Source organism: Squalius cephalus (genome assembly GCF_949319135.1).
Source record: "Squalius cephalus genome assembly, chromosome: 7".
NCBI classification, from domain to species: domain Eukaryota; kingdom Metazoa; phylum Chordata; class Actinopteri; order Cypriniformes; family Leuciscidae; genus Squalius; species Squalius cephalus.
In genome coordinates, this window is record NC_137128.1 from 27920566 (window position 1) to 27947785 (window position 27220).

General features: G+C 37.3%; 1 protein-coding gene across 1 annotated transcript in view; it reads left to right on the forward strand.

Moving 5' to 3' along the window:
* The window catches only part of cdh7a (cadherin 7a), a 50999-nt gene that overhangs the window by 18311 nt on the left and 5468 nt on the right, over window positions 1-27220 (forward strand). Inside the window, exons 3-11 of the mRNA XM_079877032.1 lie at window positions 3945-4239; window positions 6929-7048; window positions 8046-8213; window positions 8702-8889; window positions 10932-11185; window positions 12278-12414; window positions 16269-16390; window positions 21786-21903; window positions 22034-22285. Of these exons, the coding sequence (XP_079733158.1) occupies window positions 3945-4239; window positions 6929-7048; window positions 8046-8213; window positions 8702-8889; window positions 10932-11185; window positions 12278-12414; window positions 16269-16390; window positions 21786-21903; window positions 22034-22285 (1654 nt within the window). The remainder of the gene's footprint in view (window positions 1-3944; window positions 4240-6928; window positions 7049-8045; window positions 8214-8701; window positions 8890-10931; window positions 11186-12277; window positions 12415-16268; window positions 16391-21785; window positions 21904-22033; window positions 22286-27220) is intronic.

Sequence of the window (27220 nt, forward strand, 5' to 3'; positions counted from 1 at the left end):
AGTTTTCTTCCTCAGGCTCAGTTCTTCCTTCCTCTCGTTCATGTTTTAGCTTCTTGTTCTTGTTCTTGTTCTCAGCAGTCCATTAATGTGCACCTTTTGTCGCTCCTTGGTTCTTTATCTCTTTCTCTTTCTCTGAAAAAGAGCCAATGGTCGAGAGATAGAGGACTATGTCAAGTAGCAACCCCAGCATTGCATTCCTGCTTAGGAGTGTAATTAACATGTTTTCCGTTTATTCACACACACACACACACACACACACACATAAGCCTTTTGAAAAGTGGGGACCGCTGGCTGGTCCCCACAATGTAGGTGATCTCAGGTTTTACTATTCTTATGGGGACATTTGGTCCCCACAATGTAATATAAACAAGGGCACACATACACACACACACACACACACACACACACACACACACACACACACTGATAATATTGATTGAAATACTTGGCACAGATATTCCAATATTGTCTTTATGTTGTTTATATTTCCTGTGTTGCCATATTTCCTATTGAAACAGGAAGACTGGGCAGGTCATATTGAAGGTTTTGAAGGATTTGTTTTCTTCTTCTTTTTTTCTAAAAGCCTAATTGATTTTAGTTCTGTCATAGCCATGAAGTAGTTGGTTGCTTTTGATATTAAGGTGAGGTTCAATTACATTTGATTGGACAAAAATCTGTGTAGTGCAGAGCAGAAATGAGTCATACATTATTTTTTTTATTCTTATTTTTGCTCTTTTTCCCCATAATTTTTAATGAGTATGTGCCTAAAAAGAAACTTTTAGGAGTACACTGGCATATACACTACCATTCCAAGGTTTAGGGTCTGTAATATATATATATATATTAATGAGTCTGTCATGCTCACCAAGGCTGAATTTGTTTGATCAAAAAACAGTAATATTGTGAAATATCACAACAATAACTGTTTTCTATTTTAATATATTTTAAAATGGTATTCCTGTTATGACAAAGCTGAAATTCACTGTCACATGATCCTTCAGAAATCATTCTGATATGCTGATTTTCTGCTCAAGAAACATTTCTTATTATCATTAATCATCACTATCATCAACACAGTTGTGCAGTTGTGTCAAATTTTGTGGAAACCATGATATTTTTTTTTCAGAATTCTTGAATAAAAAGTTTCAGTTCAGTTTGTTTTTATTTGATAGGGACAAAGCATGTTAATGAACATTTGCACAAAATACACAATGTAAACAAGCCGGATTATAGCAACATTGCTAATTTACATCCGCAGTCCCTAGGCAGGTACACATAAAAACCAATACTCAGCACACAACACTACAAAAAAACAATACCCAAAACCTGATTTGTCATAAGCCACTTCTGTAGATGTTCTTTAAAAGTATGATAAGTAGAACGTTGTCTTATTGACTGCGGTAAACTATTATAATATTTGCTCCCATATCACAGATAATACTTTCTGACCAAAAGATGTTCGCCTATATGGTACTTCACAATCTCCTCTAAAGACAGACCTGGTACCAATACCACAATTTGTCCTCTGTTTTATAAATTCTTTCAACGGAGGTGGGGCAAGCCCTTGCCAGACCTTATAAATAAAACATGCATAATTTAAATTTAAAAAATTTAATACATTTTTTTATTTTTTTTTATTTTACAGTGATGAAATGAGAGGGTTTTTTATCCAACACTTTTATCGCTTTCTTATACAGTGTTCCTATTAACTTTAGAGTTGTGTCACCTGTGAATGACCAACTATTGAAACAATACTGGATATGTGAAAAAATCATTGAATATAAATACAACCTTGCAGCACCAACTGTCAAGAATGGCCTAATGTACTTAAAATGATTTAAATTAAATTTTACAATAATAGACAACTTTTTTACATGGCTTTTAAAAGTAAGAGTAGAATCCAAAGTAACCCCAAGATACGTAAACTCTTTAACAACTTCAAGCTCCTCCCCTCTCAGAAATACATTTGAATGTGTCAACTCTACTAACTGTTTTGAAAACATCATACACACAGTTTTTTTTGTGTGTTCAATACTAAACCTGTCCTGGTAAGCCAATCCTGTATATTGGTCATAGCAGAAGTCAAAGTAATCGACGCTTTTTCAAAATTCTTAGCATGGGTAAAAATGACTACATCATCTGCATACATCTGAACATTTACATCTTTACATACTCCAGGTAAATCATTGATATAAAGTGAAAATAGAATTGGTCCTAAAATAGAACCTTGTGGAACCCCCTTGGGGCAAGCAATATAAGAAGATTTTATACCATCAATACATACACGGTAGCCAAAATACATTATCAGCTAAACTGTTGGAAAAAGAACCAAAAATGTGTATTGCATTGTTTTTGGGTAAAGTTAAAAGGCAGTAAACAATTTTTAGCAACCACTTTACTAAAAACTTTTTGAACTTCTGAGAATGGTAATATGTTTGACAGCTTTATTCAGATGAAAAGATATATACATTTATTGTAATTGTTTTAGATGAGTTTGTGAGCTGGAGCGATACAGCTGAGCACACACAATCTAATGATCTGCAGTCATCATCACGGTGAATTATGGTCAGAATAAACATTTGAAAAAAGAAATGCAGAGCCGAGCCACACAACAGTCATCAGACTGGAGTTGGCCTTGGAGAATTGCCAGCACTGACATCCAAACACACATTTACTTTGATTAATTAGCCTCAAATGTCATTAGCACACTCGGTTTCTGCACTGAAACCATTGTAATTTTTGATTAACTCACATCATATGTGGAGCAGCGCTATATTATTGGCAAGTAAACTGCAACCTAAACCAGATGTGACTAGATGGGAGCTTTTTTTCCTTTTTGCAGTCCTGTGGTGTGAAAAATGAATTAAAAGTACAATTCCATATAAAGAAATGTGGTCATAAACTGCATGCGTAATATAAAATCATTAAAATAATGGTTTTAGATGAATTATAGCATGTCACACCACATGACACTGCATGCCTTCTATAAAAATACAGTAGTTCATTCACTTTGTCCCATGAAAGTAATGCAACTATGACACACCAGCCAATCATTCTGAGTATGTCTGTGAGAAACAGCATCATAAAGACTTATGATATGACAGGACTGCTTAATTGAAGCAAACAAGTTGTCTTTTCATACCAGCAAGATCCTGTACATGAAAGTATTGTTCAGCAGTGAAAGGCAGTGTATTGTGAAATGTGGATTTGAAGTCCAAAAATGTTAGATTTATATAAAGGAAAGAAAAGCAAAGGGAGGGAAAGCTAAGGACTTGGCTTATAATCCCCAAGGGAGCAAAATAATGTCTTTCAAGAAATAAACAAGTAAATAAAATTCACTGCTGGTGACAGAAATACCAAGTCAGTTTCCATAAAATGGTAACGGCATGAGAAAAAGGCTCATAATGAGGATTTCTGGACTGTGAATTAAATTGGTTTATGGTTTATTACGGATATGCATTGTTGGCACTATTTAAGCACAATGGTAAATATAAAACAACAAGCCATGTATAATTGTCATGCTTCTCGCAAAACAACTGTACACTCATAAATCTGACCAAACATTTAGGACAGAACGACTGACCTCAAATAACTGTGAGATTCCCTCACGGTTGTTCATGTTTCTTTCTTCGTTGGAAAGGTAACTCATAGCAACAGCACCTCAAGCCATATTCTGTATAACAAGAAAGATAGATTTTTTTTTTCCATCCATCCATGTGTTTTGAGATTTATGAGGAAGAATAACTTGAGTTATGACATTTATTGAGTCCGTTCTCTTCACTGCTGGAGATGGTTTATCCCCATTTATTATTTAAACCACTGCAGAAGTACTTTCACATGAGTAAACAGAATTAATGTCATTATTCATTACTATGCTAACTAGACAACCGTTACAATGATGATAGATATTAACAACTGTTTTCTCCTTTCATCTTACCCTGTAGCTTCATTCTGATGTGGACAAAGGTGAGGGCAAAGTGAAATACGTGCTCAGAGGTGAAGGTGCAACCTCCATTTTCACCATCGATGAGAACACAGGTGACATACATGCCACGAAGCGCCTGGACAGAGAGGAACAGGCCTACTACACGCTGCGAGCTCAGGCCCAAGACCGCGCCACCAGCCTGCCAGTCGAACCTGAATCAGAGTTTGTTATCAAAGTGCAGGATATTAATGACAATGAGCCCAAGTTCCTGGATGGCCCTTACAATGCTCAAGTTCCTGAAATGTCTCCTGTTGGTAAGTGCCTTGGATTTGTTCATACAAAACTAAAGATGGATATACAGCTAAATGATGTATTCCTACTGACTGGTTTGATTTTGCATGCTCATTTCCTCTAAGGTAATGTAAATGTAAAAATAAATTTTTAAAACACTAATACTAAAATAACAATAACTGTTAAATTTATCTTTAGCAAATTTCAAAATGAATATCCATTTTTCCTACTGTACATTATAATGTTGCCAAGCCTAAATTTCCGATTGATTAAAGGTTTTTTTTTTATTTATTTTTTTAGACAAAATATAAAAATAACAACCATTTATCTGTAATACATTTTGAAGATAAGTATCAGCTTATCATATCAGCCAGGGTTTATTGGTGCATCCAATTTAATGATGATTATTGGTAATTGTGTCACGTATTTGTTTAGGTATGGAGGGTTAGCTGAGGATAATGAATGCCCCTGGTACAGGGCACTTGTTTGTTAGTTCGACCACGCAGAGCATAGTAGCTGACAATCACGCAAACATTGACATGCTTTTTTAGAAGAGCAATTAACATGCTGACTGCCACTGTCTGTCCAACGGCGTGAACAAAGCCATTAGCCTCTGTGAATGCAAGCGACCCTTGTCCTCAATGACTGCTTTATAGATCCATTTAAATTCATTAGCAGTCAACCGGTGATGAATGGATTTGATTAACGAGAAAATGATTAATTTAATTTGGTAATTAAGAAACAGGAGATTTCTGTTTTTTTACACAAGTCTGAGGACCACAACCTAACCCAGGCACCTCTCCCTCACGCCAGACGTCAGCATGAGGCCAAATGGAAATTCACAACATATGCCTTTATACTCCCATCCAATCACTTTCACACATAACGGTTTCGGAATGATGTGTGTTTAAGGGCTGACCATATGCCATGTCCTTAACTGGCTATAAATGTATCAGCCTGTTGAATCTAAAGTGATTCTGCAGAGGTACAAGGTTACCTATAACAGACAAAATCACATCGCACCATCTTATAAAGAGTAACACTCATTTGGCCTTGGTCCCTGCGGTGAAGTGTTGCCATGGTGCTGCATTTTTGTACACTCGGCTGTGTCTCCAGATGCTTAGGTTACCAATATGACAACATCTGGGCCTGTCCCCAAATGTCTGTTCTAGTTTTTTACAAGCAAACGCATTTAAGAATAATCTGCGTATTCTGAGGAACACCGCAGTTTGGAGTGGGCCTGTAAATTGTGCTCAAATGAGAGCCTGGCGCTTTCCATTAGCCATTTTACAGTTTAAATAAAAAATCTGGGAAATAACAGTAAAACAGCACTAAACTTCCCTTTGTGCTCCAGTTCTACAGGATAAATAATAGTATCTGAAGTATAGAATCTATTTCACCTTTAATAATTTTGAAAGGAAATAACACTTTTATTCTGCAGCACTGATGTATTTGATTGATCAAAAATAACAGTAAAGATTTGTATATTTGTTACCAAAAAATGTTTTTCAAATAATATGCTGTTAAATAATCTTTCTAATCCTGTATCACAATTTCCACAAAACGATTAAGCAGCCCAACTGTATTCAATATTGATAAGAAATGTTTCACCAAATCAGCATATTAGAATGATTTCTGAAGGATCATGTGACACTGAAGACCGGATTAATGATGCTGAAAATTCAGCTTTGCCATCACAGGAATAAATTAAATTTTGAAAATATATTAAAATAGAAAACTGTTATTTTAAATTGTACTAATATTTCACAATCGTAATGTTTTTTGCAGTATTTCTGATCAAATAATTGCAGTCTTGGTGAGCATAAGAACCTTCTTTTAAATAATAATACTAATAATAAAAAAACATAACAAAATCTTACAAACCCAAAACCTGTATGTGCTGCGGATGTCATTGTGCAAAAAAAGAGAAACAAAACAGAAAGTCATGATAAGATAAGGGGAGGCAAGTGCAGGCCACATACAGATTTTTGTTTAAAGTTTTTGTTTTGCAAGAATACATGGCGTAATGAGAACTGAGGCAACACCAGCTCAGTACTCTGTAATCAAGACAGGCACAAGAATAAAAAAAAAAAAACACTGCAGAAGCCACGCAAGATATGTTTCAATCCGAGTTTCATTGTTAATTTATGCAAAAAAATATGAAAAACAATCACGAAAATAATTTACGGATAACGCAGTATTTCTATCCCATGTGTTCAAGAAAACATAATTGTAATTTCTGGGGAAATTGGCATACAATGGAAATAAAAGTTGTCACTGGGGAAGCCATTGTGACTCTTATCAAATGTGATTACAAAATGCTCTAATGAACTTCATGTATGCGTTTTGCAGCAGATGCCTCGTTTCTGGAACTGACAGCGTGTCAGATGGTTCAGGAATGCAAGAGCAAGACGTTTTAATTCAGCTTTGCCATCACAGGAATAAATCAAATTTTAAAATATATTAAAATGTTTGTTTTTTACAAATACATGCAACCTTGGTGAGCATAAAAGACTTGCTGGATCAGAACAATGGACACTGATCTACATCTGTGCATCCTAATTTTTCTTTATAGGTTTATTTGAGCTCGTTCATGTTTTCGTGATAGGCTGCATCAGATTTCAGTTCTGTAATCAAGTGAGGCCCAATGCCTATGAATCCAGTTTATGTCTGGTAACATTTTGACCAAATTAGGTGGATAATTTTTTCCAGGCACATCTGTGGTTGAGGTTAAGGCAACTGACGCAGATGATCCCACATATGGAAACAGTGCCAGAGTTGTGTACAGCATCCTTGAGGGACAACCCTATTTCTCAGTGGAACCAAAAACAGGTATGCAGAATTTACAAATGTTTATTTCTTTGCAATGTTATCAGTAAAATATTCAGACACTAAAATGTTGAGATTTGAAGCTTATCCAGCAGCATCATTCTCACCCGTCAATCTCTTTAGCTAAATAGTGTGCATTTTAAATCAGATTAATTAAAACACACACACAAAAAAACCTTCCTTTCAATTGTAACTTGAGTAAGAAGTCTTCTCAAGGCATTGACGCGGTAACCACCAATTCCTGTAATGGAAATATGGAAACGTCAAGAGACCACTATTTTGATTGACTGACTTAAAGACAGAAAAAAGTTGATGGGACTTGTGATGAAGTTACTGCCGCACATTAGCAACTGATTACAGGGAATGAAATCCTTAATGTAATCAGCACTCTAGCTGTAACTGAGGTCATTTCCACATATGGACTCAATCAACTGGGTAAATTACAAACCTTGATTAAACTTTTTCTCCCTTTTCTTTTAAAGTGTACAGCTAATTTTAGAGACGCCACCACAACATGCGGGAGAAAATGAAGCAAGATATGGCAAATAGCAGTGGTTATTGATTAGGATTTATCATAGCTTTCTGTATGCAAAAAGGAAGTAGGTACTATTTAATCACTCTTGGTGTGCCAATAAATAATTCCAAAACTAACAATGACTTGGAGAGGAAATTGATTTACAGTCCTGCACTGGCTTCAGTGAATTTGACTCATCGATGAGAGATCCATTATGATATGGCCTAGCAAATCTGAAAAAGGTCCTTGCTGTTTAGATTACTAAATGGTAATCCTATTTTAATTGATGCACACTCCATATCCCCATAATACAGAAGGGAAGATCCATATTGTAATCTAGATGCTTTTTCACAGCTCTTTCAGGCCAGGAGGATGTTATCATTACACAGTACATCTCATGCATCAACACCCCCCCATATTTCTTACATTTGAATCAACACTAGACAACAGGACGTTCAGTAAAACAGTTCAAACTTTTCTATGCAGGCATTGTGAGGACAGCTCTGCCCAACATGGATCGAGAAGCACGGGACCAGTATCTTCTGGTAATCCAAGCCAAAGACATGGTTGGCCAAATGGGTGGACTCTCAGGCACCACTTCGGTGACGGTCACGCTGACGGATGTTAACGACAACCCACCCCGCTTTTCACGGAGTATGATTCTACTACCAACTTAAAGCAAACGTGGACCTGATCCATCATTATCACATGCTGTCTCTCCATTTAAATTGCATGAGTGCAATCTGAGATGTTTAATAACTCAGGCTGATCTTGCATTATAGAGATCAAGCGCTCGCTGTAGTTGCTGTGTAATTATCAGGGAGATGATCTTCTTAATAGAACTGAACAATCTTCTTTTATAATAGAGGATTTTTTTAGATTATTGTCATAGTCATTTCTGTCCCTATTTTTAGCTGCACGATGCCTTCACCACCATCATTATGTGTCCGGGAAAGTGTAGAGCTCAGACTGTCCTCGTGCTTGCTATATCTATAGAGTGGCTTACCTGCTACGGAGCAGAGGGATACATTATTAGCTCAGACCGGCCCTAACAGCTGGGTGATAAGGAAGGAAAAAAGAGAAATAGCATCATCAATAACCTCTGTGTGTGGGTGTGTGTGTTTGCCGGGTCTCTTTTGCAGAATCCTATCAGTTTGCTGTGCCTGAATCCCTGCCTGTGGCGTCAGTGGTGGCCAAGATAAAAGCCTTGGATTCTGACATCGGACCAAGCGCTGAGATGGACTACAGAATTATAGAGGGCGACGGCCTTGGGGTGTTCAGGGTCGCACCAGACAATGATACCCAAGAAGGAGTCATAACTCTGCAGAAGGTAGGCCATAGACAGCCCAAACCTTATATGTACTTTCAGCCCCATTGCTATGATGGCAAATAAGGGAAGGCAATACATTTTTATGCCTGTGAAGGGAGTGCGATGAGAAAATGTGCAGACACTAAAAACTACTGCTTTCATTTCCAATATAAGACCCCTTTGAATTCCTGACAAAGTCATTTACTCTGTGCCTGTTTGCAGAGTAGGAGCGCTGAAGAACTCTACGGTAGCATGTCCTAATGGTTAGCATCCTGTTGCTCTCACATCCATAATAATGAAATGCTGTTAGCAGCTGGTCATGACCCTTATCTAGACCTCCAACCCACCTACACTTGACTTCTGACATTTTGCTTATGGGCTAAACTATCCATTATGAATAGCACTTATGATAGAATTCATTGTTGTTGTTGTTGTTTTACTTTTGTTTTATTTATTTTTCAACATTTTTCGTTAAAAGATACTGCATAGCAGGCATTTTGCTTTAAAACTAAGCATCGCAATTTAGATTTCCTGAAAAACAGACCGCAGGCAGTAAGGATCCATGACCAGACCTCACAAATTGTCACCCTGGCTACTGGTGTCCCCCAGGGCCATGTCCTCAGCCCTCTATTGTTCTCGCTGTTGACTCTAAGCTTGGTTGCCAGGCACCCCGGCAACCATATCATCAACTTTAGAGATGACATCGCAGTGCTTGGGCTCATCAATAACAATGATGAGATATCATGCAGAGAGGAGATGAAAGACCTAGAAAAATGTTGAGGAGTCAACAACCATCTCTTAATGTCAACAAGACAAAAGAGATAATTGTTGACTTCAGGAAATCAACAGTGTTTGGAAACTGCTCTTCCTCTCGCTGTAAGTCCTACAGTGCAGGCTGCTCAGCATGTTACTTCCCCCAAGCAGTGTCTAAAGAAAGTCAGGAACAGCATGAAGGACAATACTTTGGCCTTTTTGGCTTTTTTGCCCTTCTTCATTCTGGGAAAAGCCTCGGGAGCATACACTCCTGAACCATTGTACTCAAGAACAGTTTCTTCCCAAAGGCGATCATGCTCCTCAACTTCTTTGACCCACCTTATGCCCCCCCCCCCACCCCCCCCCCCACCCCCTCCACCCCCTCCTTGCTTGTGTACCATATGTTATAGAAATAAAAACTCAAACAGGGTAATTGTTTTGCCGCCATATCTTGAATTTTGGGGGGATTTTAATTTATTTTGCTTGCACCTTTTACTAAAACCCCTTTACATTCCAACTGTACCCCGCACAGTGTAATGTGTTTTGCTTCTAGCATATATTGTATATATTTTTATACGGGTCAATGACGTGACACAAATTTGTTTTGGATATAACACTCTATTTTAGATTGTTCACAAATATCTTTATTATAAATATGTTTAAGTTAATAAAAACTTTTTCAAAAAGTATACAGCCAACATGAATACAAAGATAATCTGTCTGAAAACTTGTGTTTCGAACTCTGTATGTTGTATATACAGTGTTTTATATATTTGCACTGTGGTTTCCAGGGAAACTGTGTAGGATAGAATTGACAATAAACTGACTCTGACTTCTCATTTTAAAGCTACATTTAAACGTTCACAAGTCCTGGATTTGGCTTTGTTGCACCCTCAGGGAAGTTATGTATTGTCAGTGATATGAAGGAGGCACGGAAGGTAGTTTTCAATGCGTTGCATATTACAGCAGACAGGAGTGATAAATGACTATATGAGAAAGTATTCCACAAGACATTTTCGGCATCATGTATCTCTGTCTTAAAATCAATGTACTGCTTTGACTGTTCTTTTCTGTCTTGTCAATCGATAGCAATACTTAAATGAAATATGAGAGCTAAAAGGAGAGGATCAAAGGTTCTTGGATGCATTATATATGTACACACATCACATGGCTAGATTTCAAATCTGAACTCTGTTTTTGACTTGCCTGGATCCTTACCACATATTCTCTGTCCTTGTTTATAATTACAAAACTATCTCTTCAACACTTTCCCCCTCTCTCCCTCCCTCCTTTTGTGCTCTTTACCTCAGAATCTTGACTTTGAAACAAAGTCAAGCTACACTCTGAAAATTGAGGCATCCAACAGGAACATAGACCCACGGTTCTTGTCTCAAGGACCGTTCAGTGATACGGCGATGGTGAGGCTGACTGTGGAGAATGTAGATGAGCCTCCTATCTTCTCCTCTCCGCTCAGTAAAATGGTTGTCTCTGAAGCTGCTAAAGTGGGAACCATCATAGGGACCGTCTCTGCACTGGACCCGGACTCCACCAATAGTCCCATCAGGTAAGGCATGGCCTCATGGAATTACTTCACACCATAGTGATACTGGTTTTATGAAGGCAAGATTAAATCTTGAGAACGACTACAGCGTTTTATTAAAGCTTAAAGCTTTAATAAAAATATAAGACCTGATTTTCGTATTTAGATAATATCTAGATTGTCTTTAGCTGGATTGCATTCAACCCTTGCAGTGTAATATGTCTCTGGATAGAGATCAGATCACACAAACCTGTGCAAAATGGCTTATGAAAAAATACATTCACTACCGTTCAAAAGTTAAGGGTCGGTAAAATTTTTATTTCGTTTTTGAAAAAAACATGAGCCTATGCTCACAAAGGCTGCATTTATTTGATAAAACATAACATACAGTGAAACAGTAATATTGCGAAAAATTGTTACATTTAAAAATAGTTTTTAAATTATTATTTTTTTTTTTTTTTATGGTAAAGCTGAATTTTCAGCATCATTACTCCAGTTTTCAGTGTCACAGAAACTTCAGAAATCTTTCTAATATGCTGATTTGCTGCTCAAGGAACATTTATTAATATTATTATTATTATTATTATTATTATTATTATTATTATTATTATTATTATTAATTTAGAAAGCACTTGTGCTGCTTAATTTTTTTGTAAAAAAAAAAAAAACAAGTTGACTTTTATCAGGATTCTTAGAAACTAGAAAGTTTATAGAACAGCATTTACTTGAAATATAAATATTTTGCCAAATATCTTTGCTGTCACTTTTGATCCATTTAGCACGTCCTTGCTGGATAAAGGGATGAATTTATTTATAAAAAATGAAATCTTACTGACCCAAAGACAACACATATGCAAGTCATTAGTGTCATCATTGTTGAATTAAAATATTTTGTTTATGTGGGAGTGGATGCAAATGTTGACTGTAAATGAGTTGTGGGACTCAGTTGTTTTGTGCTAAAATACAAACGCTCATAATTAAGTAGTTCTGTGCCTAAGAGCCAGTGAAAATAATGATTGCTGCTTGGGCTTGTAGCTATGGCTAAAGGGCATATCCATATCTATAGAATTCATTTAAAAGTCAAAGCTTGAAATTCATTAAAACTTTTTTCCCCAGGTATTCAATAGACAGAAACACAGACTTGGAGCGATTTTTCAACATTGAGTCATCAACAGGAGTCATCAGCACGGCTAAGCCATTAGACAGAGAAGCCAATGCTGTACATAACATCACCATCCTGGCTACTGAAAGCTGTAAGTAACCTCAAATTAGTTTGTGCAATTATGGAGCTAATTTATATGGTTAATGTTATGGTTTGAAGGTCTTCTGTAAATTTGTGGTTACATTGAAAGTAGTTATCTTTCTCGGCTGAAATAAAGAATGAAACACAAAATTATGATCTGTGAAAGAGGCCTGATTTATATAAATGTGCTACGGTGCTCCTTTTTATTATTGAACAATGTCTGTCAATTACAGAAACTGCTACTGCTAGATTTGTCCTTCATAACTGAGCTCTTCTAAACGTTTTATTGAAAGATACCCAACTCGCTTTCCTTTTGGTTTGAATTGTGGAGTGTTGAGCAGTTGCATTTTTTTTTTTTTGCAATCCTAAATTCTATTAGAAAGAAATCCTTCATAAAATTAAAGCCAAAATTAAAGCCATAAAATTGAATATCATTATCCCAAGGCTGCCTCGGCTAACAGTTAGCACTGCTCTGGAGTGATCAATATGTCCAACCATATCCTATGTGCATGTCGCGCCTCTCTGTCTTGCCGCACAGCAGATATAGCATAAGCGTTTAATCTATGCGAGTGCACTCTGGTCAGGAAGGGAACAGATGCTGCGCCACTGAGTTGACCGCTGTCCATTGGCACCTCCAGAATCCGTGTAGTTTGATTGAGTCTTGTCCTGATTGTAGCCAATGGGCTGAACTGCAGCTTCCTCTCCCACCTAACTTTTGATGCTGATTCCCACCATGACCTTCACTCAAGTGCATCTGTTTTCGCAGATCCCCTGCAGTCTTCGCACAGACAGCCATAACCATATTGACTTGAGTGATGGAGGGGAATAATATCCATCATGTGGTTACATTTTTAACCCATATCCATAAATGTGGACACACTTAACCAAAGTTTGCTGGTTTACCCTCATAGACAATCAGTCATTGTCAGAGGCACCCACTGTCTCTGAAATGGGTTTTGGCAGAGAAGATTGAAATGTCCTCTTCTATTTGTCTGTAAGAATGAGACAGAGGCTTGCTAGCTACCAAAAGGTAGCCTCAAAGTCCTTTGTCATAGTTTGGTAAGGTGTTAATGGCCTTGAAAATTTTGGATTTTGGAAAATGGATATTTTAGATTCTAATGGCAATCATATTTGAAAGGGACATTCAGGATAAAGTTGCTTCGTATGCAAGAATCTCTTTGAAGTTCTTGTAAAATTACTATAAATGTGACCACACAATCTATGTTAATGTGCAATATTCTACGTCAGTTACCGCAAACAGCCTTCATTTAGGAGAATTGACTATATTACAGAACTGTTTATTCTGATAATTATTACCAGGGACATTGTGATATTTAGTTTTTCTGCAAAGTTTATTGCGATATAGAAAAAAAAAAATTAATAATTTTATAATGATTTGGTGCATCAGCATATAAAATAAAAATAATTTAAGCTGAAAAATGACTTTTTCCAGCATAGGATTTCCATTTTTCACTTTAGACGATGGCAATGTTAATCTTTAAAAACAGTAAGTTACTGTAACGACTGTAATGAATAACGACGTAATGATTTTAGCTAGTTTAGTTGACTGACTTATCAGACATTTTTCAGTTATTTGCCATAACATGAAAATAATCATTGGCTTATCGGGATTGACCACACTTTTAATATCAATACATACTTGCTATTAGTTTACATTGTTACCTGACATAAGCTCAGGAATTATTCTAAATTTATTTCTCAAAACAGTCCTTATCAAGTAATCACAAATGACTGAGAAGGTCATGAAAAAATCATGGAAATTCATTGGTCAAAAAAGTGTGGCTCTATTACATGTGACTGCACTTAATATGGCGAATTATGAGCCTGTCCAGGGGTGTCAGTTGTGACATTATAGTCACCGCCACGACAATGTGCTTAACAGCCACTGTCCGTGCCATCGGCGCTGAGGTAACTTATCACCCGTTTTATTGTTTAGAGCATTGTAAAGCCAGCTACGATACGTATGCAGCGATGGCAGTCTGCCTGGATTTAATTCATGGTAGATCCCTCATCCTCTAAAAAGTCAAATTAATAAATGAATTAGCTCAAACCGTACACCGTTTCTCTCTTCCCGCGTGCAACTCAGCATGTTTCCTGCAGGTGTGTACAGGACGGAGGCAGATGGGATCTATATATCTTGGGCTGAAGATAGTGGGAGGCATGAGTCATATATTTACTAGCGTGGTTTTGTTGGGATATGCGTTTTCCCTAAACCAGAGCAGCGTTTGTATTAGACAGTTAGGCTGAATTCTGCTAGCCACGTAAAGAGTCAAGCTAGTGTGTTGCGTACAATAAATCACTGTGTTTTCAATGGAAATCAACTCCGAATGAGCCAGCATATTTCCAGCCCACTGCTGCTGTGTTCACACCTGCAGAATAGATTTATTTTTGCTCTCCATCAACTCATTTGGCTGAAGACCATGACCGCGTTTTGTCCTCATCGATGCCCCCCAATATCATCACCGGTGCCAAAATTATGGAAATCTCATAATACAGGACAGCTTGCAAAAACGCATGGAGATTTTGTTGATTAGCACACAACTGAAATGCTCTAAATTGGTTTTGTTGTGCATTGTGAGCATGCAACGAATGTGAGTATGTACTAGCAAACAGCAGTCAGCCCGCTCAAAGAATACTAGCAGCTGTGTCTGTTCTGGTTGACTAGCGGCAGTTTGCCCTCAACAGGTGTTTGCTATTGGCTTGTGCTTAAGTGCCAATACCATTTGGGATATCTACATTCATAGTTACACAACAAAAATAACCCAACGCCCTTGTGCAGTCTGTTAATTTGTTGATTGCCAAGTGCAGCATGCCTGATGGTTGAAAGTATCACCTTATTTGCTAAAAGTAGAATGAAAACTTGACTCAGATGTGCACAGGGCTTAACGTTCAAACCATTCATGTATGTACCCGAGCCGTACCAGAAAAGGCCCTTTACGTCTGCTGTTTTGGATCCGATTGCTGATAAATGGGATGATGTTGCAACTGGCCTGTATATTTTGACAGCTCATATTTGATTCAAACTCACATAAAATTCTATTGCGTGTATTGCAGCAGTAAATTTCCTGGAGTCTTTTTTTATAGCACTCATGGGAGAAGTGAGCAACAAAAAAACCCAGCAGCTAATCCCTATTTCAGTTTGCTGTATTGCATAAATCGCAGTGACTATCATGTCTTAAGATAAGATATACTCCTCAGTGCGGCTTTGTCTCTTTTGTACCTCTGTATACAAAGGGTCAAATTGTTAATGTAACTCAGCTTCAAATATAAATGTTTGTTTCTCTGGATAAAATGGGCCAAGTGAACAAAGTTTAGGCAGCCGCAGTAGGAGAACTACATTTGCAATCGCTTGTAAGAACATCAATGGGAATATTTAAGTGGAGCCTTTAAAAGAAAGTTCAGGAGGAGAATGTTCATCTCATCCCGTCAATCTCAACATAAGTGTAGCTAAATGGCTACTTGGCACACTCGTGTGACAACTGCTTCAGGATCCCCTCACAATCTCTTCTCTACCTTTATTATGCACTGATACATAATGAATTTACATACATAATTATACTTAATGTTTTTTTTATACTATTCATTTTAGCCTTTTTTTATTTTTACAACACTTTTTTTGTGAAGTAGGCTATTTTCATAATGATGATTTAAAGCCCCCTGTGAATAAACTAATGGTGACTATGGCCAGAAAGATGGCAAGGCACATATTTAAATAAATGCGACCCATTAAGAAATGTAACCCATTTAAATAAATGAAACATATTGAAATAAATGTGTTGTTGTCCTCATGTTTTTTCATCTGTTAGCCTGTTCATGCATGCATATTTTTCTCTGTGATTTCAGTGGATCCGTCGCAGGTGGGGAAAGGAGTGGCACTGATCACAGTGATGGACATTAATGACAATGCACCAGTCTTTGCCATAGAGTATGAGACTTTCCTGTGTGAAAACGTTGGTCCAGGACAGGTATTGTGGCTCTTGATTCTTCAACAGAAAGGCTTTCATATCAAATGTGATTTCAATACTCGTATAGTGCAATTAAACAAAGAAATCTTCTCTGATACTACACAAATTAATTGTGCACTATTACTGTTGGAAGCAACTAATAAATGAGAAAAGAGATTATGTGCTGCATTGCAGTGCAGCTTAAAGGAATAGTTCACCCAAAAATGAAAATTCTGTAATCATTTATTCACCCTCATGTTGTTCCATACCTGATTGAGTTTCTTTTTTAATTCTGTTGAACACAAAAAAAGATATTTTGAAGAATGTTGGTAATCAAACAGTTGATGGCATCCATTGACATCCGTAGTATTTTTTTTCCTACTGTGGAAGTCAATGGGTTCCGTCAACTGTCTGGTTACCAACATTCTTTAAAAAAATCTTCTTTTGTGTTCAACAGAAGAAAGCAACTCAAAATTATTGCTTTTCATTAGTTTATATTTTTTATATAACTTAACCAGAAAGAATCTGGACCTTAGTGCTGATCAGTAGCCAGTAAAGAACAGCGAGAGCCACAGATGGACAAAATGATAACAACAGGATTCTAGTGACTTTCTGCTGCAGATCACTCTAATCAGGGGATCAAAACATTGTGCGCTCATGCAGAAAAAGCTTTACACTGATGCAAATGAGACAGAGGTGACTGTGGCATGAAATTGGTTTGTTGGGGAGCGTGGCATTGTCAAGTAGCCAAATGTGAGGTCCTGCTGCAGGCAATTGCTGAACACAAACACAAGCAAACCAACGGATTCCTCTTTTTTCGAGTCAGCAACATGCCCTGATTCAAACACATTCTCTGTCACATTCATATTCCTATGTTTGTCAGAACATCATTACTAAGATAAATGTGGTATAAAGGGCATTACGAATGCCACATACTAAATGCATGGAGAAAACATTCTGGACCTTTGTTCTGTCCAAATGGGAATGATAAAAGCCACTGACAGATTTTGTGACTTGATTCACCATTGATCTAGAAAAGCGCTGGGTAATGTCAGAGGACCAACACCAGTAGTGAAAACAAGACTGATTCTACAATCAACTAGAGGCACCTTTCCTATATATAAATAGTCGAAAAAAAGCAAGCTTCCATAGAAACCCCACTTAGTAATTGTAATTGTTTCATTTAAATCTCAGAAAGATGGTGTATATTTAGAGGAGAGTTAATGGTCAAGCATTTGAAGAGGTGTCTGAAATTCTTACTTATTTAATTACGATGTTGTTTTTTATTAGTGTATCAGAAATTGACTTGATCTGATCAGTTCTTTTGGGAGTAGTGAAAGAATACTGAAGGATGTTTTTCTTTTTCTTAAGAAAAAATAATCCCTCCCACAAGAGCTCTCAAAACAAAGAGAGAACAGAACAAGGCTACAGGGTTTACTGAGCATGAGATACAATCCCCTGTAGTGGCATGATTGTCTGGGCCATAACAATTAGTCCTGGCCTGCTTGTGTCCCAGAGTCACAGCGAACTGTGTTTGTTTTGCCTAAATGAAAAGGTGCTGGTGGGCTCTTTTCACAAATGCTATCGTAGCCTTGAAACGCATTACCTAAGTCCCCCAAGAACACTCTCCATGTGTTTTGGACACCTCAGACTTCTATCACTTCTAACTTTCAGAGCTCTCTCTCATATTAGAGGCTAAATTACTTTCCTGCCTCTCCGAGGAACAGTAGAACGGTCTCTCTTTCTCTGAGTAGAGATGAAAGCGTCTGTGTGTTTTCATAATGATTTAGTTTCCCCTGTGATTCATGTTCACTTCCATATCTTCAGCCATGGGAGCACTTGAGCGATGCAGCAGTGATAGTCAAATGCTGTCTTGATTGCACGGATCTCTCCTGTGATTCTTGGCACGAGGACTCTGTCCTTATCACGGCCCTTAAAACGCTGTACCTGCAGAACAGAGGCTCTCAGACATCCTGGAGTGCTTTTGGAGACCAAATCTGAAAGTCAAAGCCTTTGAATGAGGCATTCTGGAGCTGTTAGATGAAGAATTTTGATCAGACAGAATGTTTTCCATGAAGGACAGTATCATCAACAAACAGTGATGGCACTTTTACATTCTTTGTCACTTCAGTGCCTTGCAAAATAGTCGCAAATGCTGTTTTTCTACTTGCGTCTGTGGTGAAATAGGCTCTTTTTCAGCCAGCTTTCGCGCTTGCTGTTAAATTATCTTTGAGTGTATCTCCACTTTATTGTTTTCGTACACCTCATCTGCACATTTGTAAATTTAGAGCTTCACACCTGCTCCATCAAGAAGCCAGCCCCTCTGAAAGAAACAATATGGAGCGCTTGAATTTAAATTCAGAATTGCCTGGAGGAAGAATGAAGTGTTGCATATAGTTGTATGGTAATGCTGTTGCCAGGTTTCATGCCAGGTTCATCAGCAAATGAAACCAGGTTTGAGTGCACATTTAATTCTTTCACTTTTTTCTTATGTACTCAGAGAGCTAGATTGTGGAAAAAGTACATTATTTTAAAATGAGGGATGTCTGAATGACCAGTCGAAGTCCTGTATGATTAGGCTGGTTTTGTGATCGTTTGATTCCGCTCAGACGTAAGATGTGTTCTTGTGTTAAAAATGAACTATAGTAGTGCAATGTAACAAACCAGAATGCAGATTCATTTGCACTGTTTTTATCTTGATACATCGTCATAAAAAAATAAAACGCTCACTGCAAGACATTAAAAAATTATGCAAGCCAGGCTCTAGTCTTTCCTTCTTTAAAACCAGAAGTTAGTTTGAATTATTGGTGACTGGATTATTTAAATCTTTATTTATTTATTTATTTTTCATTTTGAAAACATTGTTAGTACATTGTTAGTACATTGTTAATATCTTATTTTCATCAGCAATATTGTTTAATTAGCACATTTTTGTTGACAACATTTTTGTTTGTCATCATTGTTGACAATCAGTTCTATTAACAATGAAAACTTGGCCTCTAAAAAATTCAAAAATTTGAAAAATGCATGAAAAATCTAGATAAAGGTGATCATAATCACCCATTTCCAATGTATGTGATACGAGAGGGAATATTCCCCATCATTGCATTCGAGGCTAAAACAGATGGCTTGTTGAAAAGGGTCCCCAGATCCCCATCCAACAAGTGCTTTTAATGGGGTCACATGCACCAAACGTATGTCTTCACCTTCGCTTCCCAGCGCAAAGCTCCTTTCTCTGTGCCCTTGGTTTCTCTTTTGTTCCTAATATGCCTTTTTGAATTTAATAGAAGCTTAATATGAATTGAAGCTTCGGTCTCTAAATGAGCCAGATGATTTGTTACAGGTGATTTAGCAGATTAGATTATGAGGAGTGAGTATTTTTTTTTTTTTATCTCTTTAAGGTCGTCTATATTCTGTCTTGTTTCTTTATGCCTCAGAGACACGGTCGGTCTGCAGTGGCAGGGTGACGGACTGGTGTTTTAAAGCGCTTGTGACTGCTAACTCTTCACGGGCGTTCTTACCACTTTTACCCCTCTTTAAAACCAGGTGGCACAGGGGAGATTCCTTGCCCTCCAGCCATTTTTACATGTACTGTGAAAGGAGCTTAAATCACCCATTTTATTTTCATTCTGTATATGCACTTCTTGGCTATACAAGAGCTATTTTGTGTTTCTGCAGTATTATTCCTAAAAAAAAATGTATTGACTTTTCTCCTTGGTCAAATGCAAAATCAGGTTTTGTTTAAGCTGTTCTGCCTTGGCAAGATGTTCTTATTCATTTTGAATGAACCCGTTGCATCAATGATTTTATCAATACACTTTGCATTCGCCTTAATGGACTATCTGAAATTAAATTTGTCACAGTTTACTGTAATCAGCGCTTGGTGCTGAGGGAACATCCTGTGCTGCTTGTGTCATTTATGCAGGATTTTAATAGTGCAACGTTTTAAAAATATTTACAGATAAATAATAAATCTGTCAGAGTTCCCATTGCCAAATACTCACTTAGCGTAAATGTGGGGAAGGGGTCTTAAATAAAAATAAATGAGTGGAGAATTAAAGTGCTGAAAACTCAAGGTTAGCACAAGGTCATATTCCTCGGACGAACAAGGAAAAGATACAGAAGAGTCTGTTAGCCGCAGCTCCGCTGCAATCGGCCTGTGTGTGAGGTTTTAGGAGATTTTTCAAGCAGATTGAGTTTGTGCTGACTCCAGCCTGACACAAGGGAAGAGCTGTGCACAGTATTTAACCCAGCCAAAGCCCACAGATTAGGCCACAACAGTGTGTCAGGAGAATCTTCTTAGCGTACCACCTGATGGGTCACCCTGATATTCATCTCTAAAACGCAGCACTTTGCCCAGCTTTAGAGGGGTTTCGGTCCAGATTTAGACTGGGATGGCCCTCTACTTTGCTAAATCCCTGGATACCGTATGAGCGCCATCTCTCACAGATAGCTTACTGGCTTCGATTATCCTCCTGATGTTGTTTTCAGTGTGATTTAAACTTGTGAATTGTGTATTTGTTTCTTCCAAGTTCACCACCTTGAATTCAGCTGATGGCTGAAATTTGTTGTGTGGTGTTACATGAAAAAGAGCTGCTGATTTAACATGTTATATTAGTTAATTAATTTGGTAACACTTTACAATAAGGTTTCATTTGTTAACATTAGTTAATTTATTAACTAACATGAGCAATACATGTTACTGTATTTGCTAATTTTTGTTAACTAATGAAACCTTATCGTAAAGTGTTACCATTAATTCTGTAAAGAAATGTGTTAAAAATGGCTCTTGAGGTTAATATTTAAAAGATTAACTATTAATTGTCTTAATATGTGGCTCTCATGGCGATAGATGCTGAGTGATAGGTTTATACTGTTAAAAATAGTATCGCAATTGAACCTGAAATATTCATAGAGTGGCATCTAAATAAACTTTTTATGAAGCTCAAAAATATTAGATCATTTGATGGATTCAGTTTGATTACGTTATGTTACATCAACAAATACAATAATGGTCAGGCCAGTTAGATATGACTGTTTGAAGAAGCCACATTGTATCCACTTTTTACAGTGTTTGTTCAGTTATATGGAAACAAAATATACATTGACTTAATTCATTACATAATTAATTGACTTGATTAATTGACCACAAAAATGTAGTGTCTGAAATTATCTTCCTTATGGTGCCTTACTGAGGAAATATTTTAATTAATTTTTTTTTACTAATTAATCAACTCATCAATTAAATAAGTCCATTCATGAAATATTCAGGTTTATCTGTAATCTGAAACATTCATTGTTATTGTGACAATGCAGTGTTTTGAGCGAGAGAGCTGTGGATGATTTTGTCTGTAGTGAGGCAATAACAGCGGTATTCATCTTCCTGTTCTTTGCTCCTTCTTCAACACTGTCTTAGGTCATTGAAACAGTAAGTGCAGTGGATAAAGATGAACCACCCAGCGGGCATCGCTTCTTCTTCTCCCTCACTGCAGAGACAGCTGGGAACATGAACTTCACCCTTCGAGACAATAAAGGTGCGTCATTTCATTAAGACAGTTTATAGCGAATCCTTGAGTCTCAGCTCTTATTTCTAAGACAGAAAAGGTTTCGTTTTATCTATTCATAGGAGTCATTTTTTCACTTTTCACATTTCACTCTCTGCAGACAATACCGCTTCTGTTCTAACTAAGCGGAGTGGTTTTCAGAGGAGGGAGCAGGCTATGTATCGGCTGCCAGTGTTGATAGTGGACAGCGGGTCCCCTGCCCTCAGCAGCACTAACACGCTGTCTATTAGAGTGTGTGACTGTGACCCTGATGGGACGCCCCAGTCATGTGGCACAGAGGCCTTCATGCTGTCAGCTGGACTCAGCACCGGAGCTCTCATCGCCATCCTGGCCTGCATCATCACCCTGCTTGGTAGGAAATACATTTATACCTCCTGAGCACATAAAGCAATGGTTAATAAGCCTGTTTAATGAAACAAACTGACTCTGACAAAGTGCTGCTTTTCTTTGTTTCTTGCCGATCATTTCCCTTTCTTGAATAGGTCTAAAAACATATAGACCCGCCTCAAACTCCCGCCAATGATTTAACCAGTGTTGTTGTGTCCGGCTGTTTGGGATGATCAATTCAGTACACAAATGGCTTATTATGAAACAACATTTAGCTTTTGTAATGTACATTTTTTTCAGAGTGAAACAAAATATTCTTCTGGAAATTTGAAGAAAAGGTTTCAGAGTCTGAGAAAGTTACATTTTGAAAATACACTACTGTTCAAATGTTTGGTGTAAGTTTCTTTTTTTTTTAAGACATTGTTCAGCAAGGATACATTAAATTAATCAAAAGTGACAGTAAAGACATTTACATTGTTACAAACTATTTTTATTTCAAATAAATGCTGTATAGAATGATTTCTGAAGGATCGTGTGACACTGAAGACTGGAGTAACAGCTTTGCCATCACAGAAATAAATGACATTTTAAAATAAATATATTAAATGATTTTGCACAATATTACAATTTTTACTTGTTAGCATAAGAGAGCTCTTTCAATTAACATTTATAAAATTGTACCTACCCCAAACATTTGAACAGTAGTGTATTTTGTATTTATTTTTTGATAAATCATGTCCAAGGACCAGGGCCATTTTATTATTTATTTATGTATTATTTATGAATAACATTTGATTTCAAAATATTTTGATTTCATGTTGTTGAGAAAACTAATGTTAAGGTAAAAATGCCAGAGAGCTTTATGAATGCAGCTTCCAATCAAAGGGTATTTTCCCATTTTTTGTTATTGTTTTTCAAATCATTTTTTAAGAGCGTTCCTTGCATTTCCACCTCCCCCGTAATGACATTTAGCACACATTTGGGCTGCCGTTACTTTAGAAGTGCTGGCACGACTGCTCTAACAGTTGGGACTCGGCATGCGCTGAGAGGTCTGCTTGGCCACAATTGACTTGTTTACCTTCTTACAGGGAGGCTGCAGGTCTGGATGATTACTTATTATTTGGAGCCTTATTAGCTGATTGTTTGATGAGTGACCTATACCCCATATGTACCATTCACTTGGTCTGATTGGTTGACTGGTGTGCCTTTGTGTTGATTTGTCGACCTGAAGACTGCACAGAGGGAGTGAATGCAGTCCTGATGGTTTGATTGATTTCTTGATTATACCATTGATAGGTTGTCTCTTTGGCTGTGATGGCGATGTGGAGATCTGTCTATGGACACAGCCACAACTCTATTTGCTGACAAATGTTTGTCTCTGTCTGAGCCCTGTTATTGTGACAAGACAGGAATTTGTCTGTGTACATTTTGAACCAAACCTCAGTAATTTCCATTTTTTGAGTACTCTCTTTTTTCCCCCCCGAGTGCACAGATTATGAATACGTAACAATGGAAACTCGTTCCGCCTCTTCTGTGCCATTACATCTAAGTATGAACTAGTTCATTTCTATCTGAATAGATACGTTACAACTAAACAGTAGATCTGAAATAATATGTTGCAGTGAAGCTGAGTGCAATATGTTTCAATTTCACATTCCCTAAGAACTCTCTGCTGTTCGAGCACCATACATAAGATCATGATGAAGCAAAATTGGATGAGACATTAAGACTTGGTTTCAGATTCAAATTCCTTTTTTTCCTCTTCTTTTCAGTACAAATCTAACTAAATGTATTGAGGTTTATGCTTAAAACATGGAAAACAACATAATGTTTTTGAAAGAAGACTCTTATGCTCACTAAAGCTGCATTTATTTGAACAAAATTTTAATATTAATATATATGAAAATGCAATTTATTCCTGTGATGGCAAAGCTGAATTTTCAGCATCATTACTCCAGTCTTCAGTGTCACATGATCCTTCAGAAATCATTCTAACATGCTGAACTGCTGCTCAAGAAACATTTCAAACATTTCATTTCATATCAAAGTTGAAAACGGTTGTGCTTAATATTACTGTGGAAACCATGAGACATGTTTTGCTTCTCGTTGTTGTCCATCCTCAGGTTCAACAGGAACCAATGAGTAATCCCATCTTCACCAAACAGCACAGCTTGTGGCGCACAGTAGCAGACTCCATCACTGTTTTGATTGATCGCTGTTTTTAAGTATTTATCATCCGAATGTGAGCTCAGCATACAGCTGTAAATGATGTTATATTGTCATTCTTGTGGTTTGCCGTCTCGTGTGAATGTAGGGATCTCCAGTGCCGCCACCCCTCTACCCCATCTCCTCCCAAACTACACAAGTTGGATTAGACCACTGCTCTGCCTGATCTGAGCAATGCAGTTATTTTTGGCAAAGAGAGTCCGGCCCCTAAGGGGCTCAAGACTGCTCACTCATGGTTGAGGGGAGGAGGAGACGGAGGAGGATGCCTTCAGAGTAGGAGAGCTGCAGAGGGAAAAGAATCTTCTTTTCTGCTTTTATCTTATTCAGAGTAATGAATCAACAAGCTTTTTGGCTGCTGCTGCTTTAGTTTTCAAAGCAGCGCACAACTAAACCGTGCCAGGCAATGAATGATACACAAGGACATGTCAACTTTGAGTCTTTTGTCTTTTTTTTATCTAACAACATGCAGTACAAAAGAGTTTCTCCATTAAAGGATTTTTTCACCCAGAAATGAAAATATTGTTATTTCACCCCTGCATGACTCTTTTGTGCTTTCGTTGAACACAAAATGAGATGTTTTAAAGAATGTTCACGCTGTTCTTTTTGATATACATTCTTAAAAATAAAGAATTTTTAAATTGTTTTATAGTGGAATTAAGGTTCTTTGTTATTAAAATGTACTTCTCACTAAGAAAAAAAATGGGTATTTTAAGAATTGTTTGCTGAACGGTTCTTTGGGGAACCCAAAATGGGTCACATCACTGCGAAAACGCACTTTTGGAGCCATATTTTAATGAAAGTAGATGATGAAGCCATATGATAGCTTTGTGTGAGGAAAAATTGATTGAATGTCATACCTTGACAGTTGGTCACCATTCACTTCCATTGAATGGTAAAGAGCATCTTGGATGTTGTGCTATAAATAATAATCCCTTTAGTATTCCACGGAAGAAAGAAACTCATGCAGGTTTAGAACGACATGGGGTGAGTTAATGATGACATATTTTCAGGTGAACTCTCTATTACTCCTACTCACACTTTCAAGCCCAAGCATTGATAATGGTTCAAAAAATTTCAAAAGAAGGGATCTGTAAACACATTGCTATTTATCAGTGTTTGCTTAAAGTAATCTAAAGGATTTCTGTAGCGCATATCACATGATGACAGCCGCTGTGTCGTTCTAGTTGTTCTGAGGGAAACCTTAATGTGCTCATTATTCCAGTCTTAGGTGGAGGAATACAGAGAGGTCAGGTAAGCCCGAGGCGCTCTGATACATTCATGTCCACAGGTCACACTCGCAACACTGACATCACCTTTTCAATTTCTGCTCGACTGATTGCAGGGCATCTTGTCTTCCAGGCGCGCTTCACTATGGCCTCTGATGGTGCAAGTGGACGGTAGTCAGTAATACTTATGAGGGCCCTTAAGGCGATGCACTGTGCTCTTGCATCACCCAGAATAAATCATATTTTATTTTGCAGATAATGTCACTGCTGTGAAAACGCAGGGACAGACAGGTGTCATAAAGCACAAACACCTTGTGTTGGGCAGCGGCATAAATGTCAACAGCCAGATAGATCCGCATATCGCCAGTATATCTTGATTAGTCTTCACTGCCCTGGGCTATTGGCAGTGGTTGAGATATGTGAAGGGAACGCATGAGACCGAGAGAAAGAGAGGGAGGGAGTGAAAGAGAGAATGAAGGGCAGTGCATAATCTAGTAGTCGCTGCCTCATTTTTAAGAGGTCGATGAGAACGAGGCCCCCACAAAATATCCCACTTGTTGTTTAATTGATTCTGGATGACGGATTGTTTTCTCAATCCAATTACTGCAAATTGAGGATAATGTTAAATTGATCTGCTGCTCCCGTTGAACATCCATCTTGTGTCAAAACTGCACAGAGGGTAAATCAAGCCTTAAAGTGGGCACAGTCTGTAACAGTTAAGTTTTAAGATCTTTAGATCTATATAACTCTTCATAACAATAGATTAAAAAATACAAACCCTGCACTCTCAGAATTTTTTTTTTATTTTTTTATTTTTTTTACTGGATTTAAGGATACCACAGCGCGTTTCAGCGCAGAACCCTTAAAGAGACTTTCAAAGAGATCTTAGTACCTTATTTTCACCTAAAAGCTTCATGTATAGTGCCAGGAGGGTACATATTACTACAGTTATCTCTTTAAGGGTACTAACCCAGTAACAAGCTGTTGTACACCTTAGGCGGTAAGGTAAATTTTTCTACAGTTTTTTCTGACATTGTGTGTCTTTTAAAGAACTCTTTTAATATTGGTTTGTTAAACAATAGGTTCACATTGTCTCTAATAAAACAATGCTTCACACAAAATTAGATTTTAGCAAAATAGAAGTTTCTGTTTTAAATCGAAATGCTTTGAGTTTAATAGAGAAATAAACTGTTTTCATGTAGAAATAAAATTATTTGCTTTTGTCCTAGAAAATATTCAAAAAACGACTGCATTAATATAGGACATGCATATATACATTATTTATAGATACTGTAGTTCACCCAAAAAGTGACAATTCTCATAATGTACTAACCGTCATGTTGTTCCAAATCCAAGTCATGCTGTTTCTTTTGTGGAATGCAAAAGAAGATGTCCAAGCTGCTCTTTTCCATACCTTTAATGTTGAATATTTTATTTCAGTTAAATACAATTTTAGTAGATTATAGTAGATTGCCCAGTTCTAAAAAATACATTATTGCACATACATA